Below are 13,005 nucleotides of genomic sequence, written 5' to 3' on the forward strand. Positions count from 1 at the left end.
CATAGGGTACAAAATCAAGGTCCTTGCAATCCGTAATCCTTGGGACATCCCAACTCTGACTTTATCCTATTGAAGTTTACCCTTGTAAATGTTAAGGTAAGAGTTAAGGTTAGGTAAGGGTTCATGTTAGGATTTCAGGTATGGACGTCCGAAGGAGCCCGGATAGCACTAACCACAAACCTACATTCAATTAAAGCATTATTTAATCTGCATTATTCGTCTGCTATTTATTCTGTTACCAATGATTTTCAGCTGTTCGAAGTTGGTGTAGAAAACCAAAAGTAAAAGACTCAAAAACTAAACATAACGGGAAGCATAGAAATACCGCACATAGAAAAAGATCCGACTTGCTTTCAAACGAGAATGGCAGATCTATAACTCACATTTGTATGTGAATTTGGTAGGGTCGCCCAAAAGGTTACATATTACCACTTTAAAGGATAACAATTAAATAATTCAACCTCATATTCATCATCTCCAGCATCATTTGTATGTTTTGTAGTAAAAAATATACAGGAAGATAAGTGTTTCCAATGACATCATCAACCAATTAATAGACAATTAGTAGGCAATTTCTACTCATAATTGGTTAAAATCACATGATGCACACTGATTGGAATCTTCCTCTCTTTTTTTACTACAAAACATAGAAACGCTCCATTTTCACATATGTTGATGTTAGTTAGGGTGGTGCTGGAGATGACTATGAAGTAGAAAAATTGTGAAATGTCCCTTTTACTAAATGCAGTCTACACTATATATGCACACACAAAATGATGTGGACACCCCTTCAAGCTAGTTGATCCGGCTATACACCCATGGCTAACAGGTGTATAAAATCAAGCACACAGCCGTGCAATCTCCATAGACAAAAATTGGCAGTAGAATGGCCTTACTGAAGAGCTCAGTGAATTTCAACGTGGCATCGTCATAGGATGCCCCCTTTCCAACAAGTTAGTTGGTCAAATTTCTGCCCTTCTAGGGCTGCCCAGGTCAACTGTAAGTGCGTTATTGCGAAGTGAAAACGTCTAGGAGCAACAATAGCTCAGCCGCAAAGTGGTAGGCCACACAAGCTCACAGAACGGGACCGCCGACTGCTGAAGAGCGTAAAAATTGTCTGTCCTTGGTTGCAACACTCAGTACAGAGTTCCTAACTGCCTCTGGTGGCAACGTCAGCACAAGAACTGTTAGTCTGGAGCTAAATAAAATGGGTTTCCATGGCCGAGCAGCCGAACACATGTGCAATGCCAAGCGTTGGCTGGAGTGGCCTAAAGCTCACCGCCATTGGACTTTGGAGCAGAAGAAACGCGTTCTCTGGAGTGATGAATCACACTTCACCATCTGCCAGTTCGATGGACGAATCTGGGTTTGGCGGATGCCAGGAGAACGCTACCTGCCCCTATGCATATAATGACATTCTAGACAATTCTGTGCTTCCAACTTTGTTACAACAGTTTGGGGAAGGCCCTTTCCTGTTTCAGCATGACAATGCCACCACCATGCCCAACATGCAAGTAGGTATATCTAGCTGTCTGATAACACATTCTGATGGAAGGGCTTGTCCTGCACTTTCTAAAAACCCAGAGTGCATTGCGTGAATGTTGGAAAAAGATCTTGGTTCCTTTCTAAACATAGCAATGTGAATGTAAACCATACTCGGACCACAAAATAGGTGAAATAGTGAACTGGCAAAAGCATTGAGTCCTCATTCAAATGCAAGGGCAGTGTGAATACAAAGAACTGAATTATTTTGCTATTTTTTTACCCCAGAGTTCACTTTAAAAGTACAGATATCGGTCCTCGTTAAAAAGGACTATGTGAAAACACCCTACCCAGAAATTATTTAAGATTGAGATAAAAACAGCTGGATTGAAAATGTAACAGACCCTGTCATAACAATCTTTTTCACCAATGTGAATTGTAAAGTCCTAACATGGCATGAATAGCAGTGTGCTGTGGCAGGCCATACCTTGTGTTTCCTCTTGCCCTTACCGGAGCTCTTCTCAGAGGGCTGCTTCTGGAAGTCCTTGTCTCTGTCCAGGGAGCAGTCCCTCTCTACTTTGGGCTCTAGCAGGTCTTTGTAGGGCCGTCCAGGAATGCGGGAGAGCAAGCTCAGGTCGATCTTCACCATGAGCACCTGCTGCTGCCTGATGGGAAAGCGGTCATCCGGATCGCTGAGAGGAGAGAGCAGTTCCTTCTCTTCCATAGGAGAGAACACACACACTGGAGTCCTGATGCTCTCTGTGTACTTGGGGGTCTGAGACGACGAGGGAATGCTGTCGTTCTCCTCCGATTCTGAGGAGGAAGAGTCCGTGTCCACAAACTCCCGGGACTTCTGGGAAGTCTTGGTGGGCGCCTTGCTCTTTCGCTTGTCCACAGCCGGTCTGGGTGAGGACTTGGGCTCCTTCTTGATGTTTGGTTTGCGGGAGCCCTTGGTGGCGGCCTTGGGCCGATGGGGAGGGATCTCAGGAGCGGGTTCACTCTCAACCCTCAGCCCCCCCTTTGGCTCCTCCACCACCGGTGGCTTCTCAGACTTTTTCGGCTGTTTTTTACCCACTGTTCTGCGCTGGCCCGGGCCACCCTCACTCTGAGCGGGAGATTTCTGCCGGCCACGGCCGCTCTCTGAGCCCTTCTGTGCTGCCCTCAGGTCCCTGCTAGGTGTGGGTGCCCCTGAGTCTTTAGACCCGCCCTGCCCACTGTAGCCACGACCTGAGCTCTGATCCCGCCCCTCCTTCTTGTACTTGGTGGATACATTACTGTCCACTGGGGAGGCCGGGGAAAACTGCTTGGCTTTCTTAAACCAGTTGTCCAACTGCCATTTATTGGCTGTGGCTGGTTCAGGCTGTGGGGAGAAGTGTAGAAATTGGGACTGGGATCTACTACATCATATTCTGCATGCCTTATCAGGTCAAGTGCCAGAAGGTAAACAGTACTGACAAGGGACAACCCTTGGTTATAATACAATAATGTAATAACTGGTCCAGAAGATAGTAGGTAAAAAGGAAAACTAGGCCTACCTCTGGTGATGCCGGGCGAGGGGGCTCATTGGCCTCGCTATCCGTGGAGCTGCTCTCGCTCTCGCTGTCCGACCCCGAACTGCTCTCTGAGCCACTGTGACTGCTGGAGTCGTCCCGCGAGTGCACCGCTCCCTCGCTGTTATTACTGTTGTTACTGTGGGAAAGAGACAGGGATACGCAGTAAGTTAGTGGACAGTAGGCCAGGGCCGTTCATGTGAAGGCATCCTCAGTTAGTAGTTACACACGAAAATAGCTAGCTATTCTTATAGTATTTATTTTCAGTTCTGAGGGGGGTAAATCGTATCAAGAACTTGAGCTCCAATGAGTCGCAGTCTGAGAGACCAGTAAGGCCACTACCTTGCTGATGCGTTTCTGGAGGCGTTTTTGGCCGAGTCCTGTTCTCCATCACTGTCCTCATCACTGCTGAGCTTCAGGTCATCTTCCAGCAAAACATTACTGGAACATTACAAGGCCGTGGAAGTTACACATTAACAACACATATGGCTTCATTACCACACAAACAACTAGTGAGAACTAAGCAATATGGCTCCTATCCTGTGTCCCTCAATGTTTGTGGATACTCTGTCAACTGTGTCACGATCATTAAGCAGCTAGCCATAATGTTCTTAAGAGATTTACAGGGTGAAGGGACACTCACTTGGCCTGATCTCCATCGCATGGCGCTGCCTTGGACTGGTGACTGCTCGACGTCTTGGTTGGTCTCTCTGGAGGTGAGGAAGGGTGAGAAGAGAACTCATTACCATTATGACAATGGTGAAATCAACCTGCATCCAGAGGTTCAAAATGTGTGAGACTTGAATGTAAAGTGCTGGGAAATACTTACTGTGTGCACCAGGAAAACTTGCGTGCTGAGTGTCCTAAAAACATGGTCAAGAATTTTGTTTATATATACAGAGACATTACATGCCCTTATAAGTTCAACCACACTGCTCATTATTACAAAACAGCACATTTTTGATTATGGTAGTGTTAAACTATATGGCATTTTCTTTATATTTCACTGAAAATACATATTGCTTTGTTGTACTTTTCACACTCTCTCTTGCAAAGTCATCTATTCAGCTGGCAAAATGTTTTGACTAGTCATTGGTACAATAAGATACTTTTTTTGGTAATGGATGTCTGAATAGCATTTGTTAGGCCTACAAAACAGTACCAGTCAAACGTTTGGACACACTTACTCATTCCAGGGATTTTCCTTATTCTTACTATTTTCTACATTGTAGAATAATAGTGAAGACATCAAAACTATGAAGTAACACATATGGAATCATGTAGTAACCAAGAAAGTAGTAATTCTTCAAAGTAGCCACCGTTTGCCTTGATGACAGCTTTGAACACGCTTCGCATTCTCTCAACCAGCTTCATGAGGAATGCTTTGTCAACAGTCTTGAAGGAGTTCCCACATATGCTGAGCACTTGTTGGCTGTTTTTCCTTCACTCTATGGTCTAACTCATCCAAAACCATCTCAAATGGGTTGAATTCAGGTGATTGTGGAGGCCAGGTCATCTGATGCAGCACTCCATCACTCTCCTTGGTTAAATAGCCCTTAGCCAGCCTGGAGGTGTGTTTTGGGTCATTTTCCTGTTTGAAAAACAAATGATAGTCCCACTATGCACAAACCAGATGGGATGGCATATCACTGCAGAATGCTGTGGCAGCCAAGCTGGTTAAGTGTGCCTTCAATTCTAAATAAGACATAGACAGGGTCACCAGCAAAGCACCTCCACACCACCTCCTCCATACTTCACAGTGGGAACCACACATGCAGAGATCATCCTTTTACCTACTCTGAGTCTCACAAAGACACGGTGGTTGGAACCAAAACATCTCAAATTCAAAGGACATATTTCCACCGGTCTAATGTCCATTGCTCATGTGTCTTGGCCCAAGCAAGTCTCTTCTTATTATTGGTGTCCTTTAGTAGTGGTTTCTTTGCAGCAATTCGACCATGAAGGCCTGATTCACACAGTCTCCTCTGAACAGTTGATGTTGAGATGCCAGATTGACTGACCATCCTGTCTTAAAAAATGATGGACTGTTGTTTCTCTTTGCTTATTTGAGGTGTTCTTGCCATAATATGGACTTGGTCTTTTACCAAATAGGGCCATCTTCTGTATACCACCCCTACCTTGTCACAACACAACTGATTGGCTCATCAAGGCAAAGGGTGACTAAAGAATAAATATGTTTTGATTTGTTTTGTTTAACACTTTTTTGGTTACTACATGATTCCATATGTGTTATTTCATAGTTATGTCTTCACTATTATTCTACAACATAGAAAATAATAAGAATAAAGAAAAACCCTGGAATGAGTAGGTGTGTCCAAACTTTTGACTGGTACTGTTTATGTAGGCCTAACAAATGCTATTCAGACATCCATTCAAGAAAAAAAATGGTATCTTATTATACCAATGACTCGTCTAAAAATTGTGCCGGCTGAATAGATTACTTTGCAAGAGATAGTAAAATATGACCATTTCTATGCTCAGCCTCTGTACGTCACTAAGGCATGCTCTGCTGTCTGACCTTGGAGGGGAATGGAAACTTTGAAGGCTCTGTTTTGCAGGGGGTGTGAATGGCTGTCAATGGAGGGGGCCAGGACTGAGTCATTTCCTGGAGGGAAAAATGGAAAAAATGAAGTTGAGTAAGACCTCAATGACTGGAAGAAAAAAAACATTTCTTACTCAGCTTACAGTACATGATATCATCTGAAAAAATAAAAAATAATCTTACCTTTAAAATCTCATCAACACAATTCGCATCCCCAGTCATGGGACCCTACAAACATCAACGATTGTACCATTGTTAGAAGAATTTTAAAAAGGCTCATAAACAACAAACGTTAGTGTGTCATATTTCATCTTGTTAGTGACTAAGTCACTAAGTTTTATTCTACAGAATCTCTAGAATTGAGATTCCGTTGAACTCATTCTAGTTTTGTGGTTTTACCTCAACAGGCTGCGAGGGCATCTTGAGCTTGGAGAGCGACGCCTTGCCGTTGGACTTCATCTCCCCCATGGTGCTGCTGTGGGACTGGCCACTGTACATCGCTGACGAGGTCTTGGGCTCCACCGTCTCCTGGCCATCCATGGGGCGCACGTAGGCTGTAGGCTTCTGTAGCATGGAGCTGGGCTTGGACATGAGCGAAGGGGGGAAGGCCTGGCTGGAATGCGGGCCGCTGGTGAAAGATGTGTGCACACGCGACGGGGAGTCCCAGTTGGCCTCTCGCTCACGTGGGGACTTGGAACGGTAGCGCTCCTTGCCGTGGTGCTCAGCACCCAGTGACCGGGAGTGACTGGAGCTCAGGGAACCCTTGGCTGGGCTAGACGTGTGGGACTTGGAGTGTTCTGAGCCATGCTTGCTGGACTTCTTGTGCTCCCGCTCGTGTCTTTGGCTACTGCCGCTGCTACCGCTACTCCTGCTACCGCTGTGGCTGCCCTGGAGGCTGGATCTCTTAGAGGACTGGGAGGACGAGGTGCTGGCCGCTGGGCCTACTGGAGTCCATTTACTGTTCTGGCCACTGCCACCGCCACGCTGGTCCCCAAACAGAGACGGGCCAGACTTCTCCTCGGAGGACGACGAGCCTGAGGGTTTGCCACCGAGTTTTGGAATTGTGTCTCCGATAGGTTCCTTCATCTCGTCGTAGTTTCCAAGCATACTCTGGATACGACTGGACAGTTTATCTTCTTTGCTGGACTGCACAGACAAAGAGAGAGTGAGAAAGAAAGAAACAGAGGGTCACCTTCAGGACAGCAGTTAAGCACTTGAATTAATTGCTTTTAGTCTAATATATTAATTAAATATGCTACCCAAACGTTGCATTTATTCTGGTGAAAACTTCTGAAATATAAAAAAAGAAGACACTTGAATGTTTCTTATAACATTAAAGAAACATTGACAATGTATTTTTGTTAGGAAAATTATACTATTAGCCCTCTGATATGAAGCTTAAAGTTGAAACAATATTGAGGAGAGGGCGGCCCTCAACTAATCACACAAGAGAGACGATTGGCTTATTTAAAACTCCCCTCCTGACCAAGGAGGCCATCTGCATGGGGTGATAAGGGCCTTCCGTGGCTCCACTAAAGAAGTTAAATCAATCACTCGGAGGGGCTCCTGCTACAGATGACAAGAGGTAAACCACAGTGTGTGTAGCCTATCCAATTTCACATGGGGGCCCCCAAACCGATTCTTTCTGACAGATACCCGTGTGGGGTGGGGAACCATCTGTTATCTGTAGCAGGAAATGTAGAATATGTGCTACACAAAGCTTTGCTGGTCTGGATGGAAAGCAGAGAAAATCCATCAGAGCCCATTCACTCTATTAATTGGGTTTGCCTTGCAATATGTTGTGTTGTGTGTGTGTGTGTGTGTGTATGTGGACAATGCATAAAAGTGTGCCGCCATGCAAGGCCTACACTTTGATAGACGGGCTCTCGGTAGCAAACAGAGCAAATAAGGTAACACCTAACCCCATCTTTCACAATTCATGCACCAGTTTTAAAAACTACATTTACAATGTTATCAGGGGAAAACTTCAAAATGATATAATACACAGTAAAGTGGAGAGCAATACTAAAAAAATGGAAAAGCCATAGGCCCTGACAAAAATACATCTGAAGTGAATATTGGAGTCATTATACTACAAAAGCCATTTAAGATTAGCATTTTTCTGCCTGGGGAAAGATGAACTGCATCTGTGCAACCCGTGTACAAATGTTACCACGCTGCTATAATTGTAAAAGTTCAGTGGCAGCTTTGTTTAGTGGCTCTTTTAAATAAACAGCCGTGGAATTTACAGGAAGACATAGTAAACAAATGTTACTGGACTATGAATACTATTGGTCAGGACTGATGTTACATAACTCTCTGGAAACTAATCACAAAGAGGCATTCTACTGCCTACATGAGAAGATTGAGTTTTAGTTATCCAGTTGATGTTTCACATTTCTACATTACATGACCCATTTTGTAACTGCATGAGTAAACAAGCGGTGGCTTCTCTAAAAACACACAGTGGACTCAGGGCTCTCAGAGCTGCGGAACACAACATGGCTGCCATGGCTGGTGGTGGGTGGGCAACTTCCCTGGGTCCTATTCTTCATCAAAGCCCCCTGATTACCTTTCACTGTGGGGGCAAGAGACAACTTGGCTTTCCATATAGAACTCACCCCTCACCATTCGCTACATGTCTGGACACGTTCAAAATCATCTGTTGATTGGTCCTCTAGCTAAGAGAGGAGCCACTTACCTCTGCTTATATCTGGTTAGTGGCAAAGATTAGACTGAGCCAAGGGCTGAAATCCTTATAATCGAGTTGGTGGGATGGGAGATCTGGCTCACATCAGTGCTCATAGAAAATGTGCACCCCTAAACCAACTACTTTCTGTTGTTTAGTTGACTACAGAGGCCTGGTAAGCATCAACATCAATAAGGGTTAGGTCTAATACTCAACCGCTATCTATGATAGGGGACAGTGCCATACAAGCATCCTAAAGTTGTCAAGACTGCATATGAATGCAGGTCCCCTTTAGCTGTGGGCTGTTTACTGCCCACAATGATATAGCAATTCGATGGGAAAAAAGTACTAGCGGTTATGCACTTACCTCATGCTCATTGTGAGAAGGACTAAGGAAGGACCAGATAAGATAAAGGGACAGAGGAGACTGAATCTGCAGCAAGGACAGGGTGGACATGAAACCTCAGCTAGCGAGGACCGGGCCCTAAAATCCTCCTGAGCAGCCAGCAACAGACCTGTGCCCACATTAACTGCAGCTAATGCAATTCCTCTAAACAGTGCACTTACCTCCAACTCTCCCTGCCACTGTTCAGATATAAAAACACGTAAGCAGTTCTCTGGGTTTAAAAATAGTTATCAATGAATCCTGCAAATCAATCATAGCATAATGGGAATACTTATAGGAGAAGCAAGTATAAACTCTAAGAGGTAACTAAATGACAGAAGCAAAACAAAATGAATAACAAAATAAACTTACAACTTTATAAGGTTCAGGAAAGAGAGGGGAGTGAGCTGGAAAGGCCTCTCCTCCCTGCTGGATTTCTTGATTTCGCCTTTCTCTTTCTTTCATACGGAGCACATTCCGGTCTTCACGGTTCATGTTGCTAACAACAGAGACACAGTCACTAAGCGTGGAGAAGAGAAAATAGCAGCTTCCAAATACTTCGGTCTACATTAAAAAACACCAAGTGATACTGCAGAGTACACAAAAAAATATATAAAAACAACTTAGGGGGAGGGCATTTTTCAATGGCCTAAAAGGGGAGGGACAAGAACATCTACACCCCCCCCCCCTTTGATGGGTGATCAAAAGCTACTGATTGTAGGCCTATGTGTTGGAAAAACTGTGGGACAGAGATAGCACAGTTAAATCAATGGAATAAATGAAATTAGCATATGAACAGCTAGGCTATCTAGTAATAGGTAGGCCTATTCACTGCCTTCTAACTACCCCCTTTTCTACAGTACATATCCCACCCTCAAAATTATCAAGCCAATAACAGGACCACAAATCGTAATTTCATGTTTTTTTTTTCTCCATCTCATGAATACAGTGTGTCATTTATTGTAATATAGCCGCTAATATTTATGATGGCATGTGACAAGCTTTTAGGCGCTATGTGGCCCGGAGGCAATCTGCCAACAGGACCATCAACATATTTTCTACTAACTGCTTCTAAATAATCACTGCAAGTAGGGCTGGGCGATATATAGAATGATTTATATTAATTCAAATGTACGTTTTTGCACGAGATACCAAATGCTTGTATACCAAGAATCACGTAACAAAATGTTTTTGTTTTTTTCGGTTTTTATGAGCGTTCATGTCTGCTTGTTCTCGTGTTGTCTTTTTGGTCTTGTCTCCTTTGATGCTCCTATGCTGTGTGCGCCTTCCCATTTACAACAGAGATCTGTATATAATGATGAGATGCTCATGTCTCAGCTCTAACAGATGGGAGTTATTGTCCCAAAGGAGGGAAGGCAGGTGACAAGCTTAGGTCAAAAATAAGCCCATTGAAACACATCAAACCCTCTCATCTTCCTCTCAGTTTACACACCCCCGCGCACCTCCCCGTGCCACTCACACAAAGATGAGAGATCACTTCTTCCCTGACAAGCGGTTCCAACTCACTATTAGCATTTGAGTTTTGGTCCAACAGAATCGGTCATATGGACACCGAAACACATTGACACATTTTATTGTAAAAGATAAGTTAATCTTTATAACAATAGCCTTTTAATGTCTCAACTGCTCAAATTGCCTGCAAAGCAGACACTCCTAAAACAGGATTATCAACTAACATTGATTCTGTTAAATGTATGCTCAGTTTGTCGCACGCGGCACTGTGGTACCAGGTACCGCTAGCAGCATTTTAGCCAAAGACTTATACTAGCTGTCTAGTCTGTTTTAAAAATGTGCACTAAGCATAAGACACAATTATATAAGGATTTGGCTTCTTGTTCTCATTCTGAGAAATAAGGTAGGCCGCTTGATTTCAACATCTGAACAAAGTGGACAGGCTAGCACCTTGTTTAAACAGTTGGAGACGGACACAAGGGTTTGTTCAAAACAATTCAACTGTTCTTCCTTGTTAGCTAGCAAATAGATCCAAGTTGGCTAAACTTGAAATATAAAGATTCCTATAAAGATTAAATGGCTACTCACTAGCATATGGGATTGTGCTTGAGAGATTGTTTGAGACCAGTGTTCATTTTCTATAATGCCTGCTAAGTGAAGGTGCATTAAGCATGGTTCTGGTTAAATTTATAACGAAAAATCAATTTTTATAGAAAAACTTGGAAAGCCAGAACAGTGATTACAAAAAAACAGGTTCAACTATTTTGATAAAGCATTTTTAGTAGTAGCCACACTTTGCCTTGACAGCTTTACACACTCTTGGCATCCTCTCAGCCAGCTTCATGAGGAATGCTTTTCCAACAGTCTTGAAGTAGTTCCCACATATGCTGAGCACTTGTTGGCTGCTTTTCCTTCATTCTAAAAGGTCCAACTCATCCTAAACCATCTCAAATGGGTTGAGGTCAGGTGATTGTGGAGGCCAGGTCATCTGATGCAGCACTCCATCAGTCTCCTTGGTTAAATAGTCATTAGCCAGCCTGGAGGTGTGTTTTGGATCATTTTCCTGTTTGAAAAACAAATGATAGGCCCACAAAGCACAAACCAGATGGGATGGCGTATCGCTGCAGAATGCTGTGGCAGCCATGCTGGTTAAGTGTGCCTTCAATTCTAAATAAATCAGTGTCACCAGCAAAGCACCACCACACCGTCACCTTCATGCTTCACGTTGGGAACCACACATGCTGAGATCATCCATTCACCTACTCTGCGTCTCACAAAGACACAGGGAGGTTGAAACCAAGAATCTCAAATTTGGACTCATCAGACCAAAGGACAGATTTCCACCGGTCTAATGTCTATTGCTCGTGTTTCTTGGCCTAAGCAAGTCTTTTCTTCTTTATGGGTGTCCTTTAGTAGGGGTTTCTTTGCAGAAATTCGACCATGGCCTGATTCACGCAGTCTCCTCTGAACAATTGATGTTGAGATGTGTCTGTTACTTGAACTCTGTGAAGCATTTATTTGGGCTGCAATCTGAGGTGCATTTAACTAATTAACTTATCCTCTGCAGCAGAGATAACTCTGGGTCTTCCTTTCCTGTGGTGGTCCTCATGAAAGCCATTTTCATCATAGCGCTTGATGGTTTTAGCAACTGCACTTGAAGAAACTTTAAAGGTTATTGAAATTTTCCGGATTGACTGACCTTCAGGTCTTAAGGGACTGTCATTGTCTTTCCTTATTTGAGTTGTTCTTGCCATAATATGGACATGGTATTTTACCAAATAGGGCTGTCTTCTGTATACCACCCCTACCTTGTCACAACACAACTGATTGGCTCAAAAGCATTAAGAATGAAAGAAATTCCACAAATTAACAAGGCACACATGTTAATTGAAATGCATTCCAGGTGACTACCTCATGAAGCTAGTTGAGAGATTGCCAAGAGTGTGCAAAGCAGTCATCAAGGCAAAGGGTGGTTACTTTGAAGAATCTTAAATATAAAATATAGATGTTTAACTTATTTGGTTACTACATGATTCCATATGTGTTATTTCATAGTTGATGTCTTAACTATTATTCTACAATGTAGTAAAAAGAAAAGAAAAACCCTGGATTTATTAGGTGTGTCCACACTTTTGACTGGTACCGTGTGTCCTTCTAATCATGAGTTCTATTATTGTGGCTTCAAAAACAAAGCCATTGCCCTTGTATTCCATCTCTAGTGATTGGCATCCATGTTGTAGAGTGAACAGGGATTCAGAATAAGTCTAACTACTGTTCACAGTGAACTGTCAACAAGATGATTTTTTAAACAAAACTAGGCATATGTACTAAGAGGGAAATGTGCTCAATGTCATAAGAGGTCAGGCATCACCTGAAAAGTGGGTTCTATTAATGGAGATCTCCATGAAGCGAAAGGTTAGTTGGTAGTTCCTCAAAAATAAGCCAGCACTTTGACATACAGGCCTACCCCTCTCTGTTGCTTTTAAGGTTATAACAACAACAAGTTAAGATTAACCTGGCCTGTCCCCCAACCTTCCCTCAAAACACAGGGCACAGCACGTGTGCTGTTTAACTGTTTCCTGATTAGACTAGGCTATATAGGGCATATGGCAATTCCCTGACTGCTCAATACACTATAAGCTACAGGGTTGAGTCATCACTGAAAGCAGATGGTTTTCTACCTTCTATTAACCAGGAACAGGAAATTCCAAAGTCACAACTGGTATGATACGGTCATTTAACTGTTTTTTATTTATTTTTAATATAGCCACCATTACAACTCCATTTACACCGCTCACTCTTATTAACACATTCTACTCCATCACGTGGCCTTTCAGCATACGGTCTGAATAGTGAGAAACAG

The 13,005-nt window shown here is 43.3% G+C and overlaps 1 protein-coding gene across 5 annotated transcripts in view; it reads right to left on the reverse strand.

Annotated features, from left to right (window-relative positions):
* The window catches only part of LOC129821187 (AF4/FMR2 family member 4-like), a 38,346-nt gene that overhangs the window by 8,416 nt on the left and 16,925 nt on the right, over positions 1–13,005 (reverse strand). For 2 of the 5 annotated variants that reach the window (XM_055878560.1, XM_055878551.1), the window contains exons 2-10: positions 9,042–9,168; positions 5,995–6,741; positions 5,779–5,823; positions 5,572–5,658; positions 3,862–3,895; positions 3,676–3,742; positions 3,375–3,473; positions 3,018–3,171; positions 1,970–2,842 (exon numbers count right to left, since the gene is read on the reverse strand). In XM_055878560.1, the coding sequence (XP_055734535.1) occupies positions 1,970–2,842; positions 3,018–3,171; positions 3,375–3,473; positions 3,676–3,742; positions 3,862–3,895; positions 5,572–5,658; positions 5,779–5,823; positions 5,995–6,741; positions 9,042–9,164 (2,229 nt within the window). In that variant the 5' untranslated portion in view covers positions 9,165–9,168. Of the gene's footprint in view, positions 1–1,969; positions 2,843–3,017; positions 3,172–3,374; positions 3,474–3,675; positions 3,743–3,861; positions 3,896–5,571; positions 5,659–5,778; positions 5,824–5,994; positions 6,742–9,041; positions 9,190–13,005 lie in introns of all 5 variants that reach the window. The other 3 variants (XM_055878576.1, XM_055878583.1, XM_055878568.1) reach the window with 2 other exon arrangements.

Source organism: Salvelinus fontinalis, chromosome 2 (genome assembly GCF_029448725.1).
Source record: "Salvelinus fontinalis isolate EN_2023a chromosome 2, ASM2944872v1, whole genome shotgun sequence".
Taxonomy (NCBI): Eukaryota; Metazoa; Chordata; class Actinopteri; order Salmoniformes; family Salmonidae; genus Salvelinus; species Salvelinus fontinalis.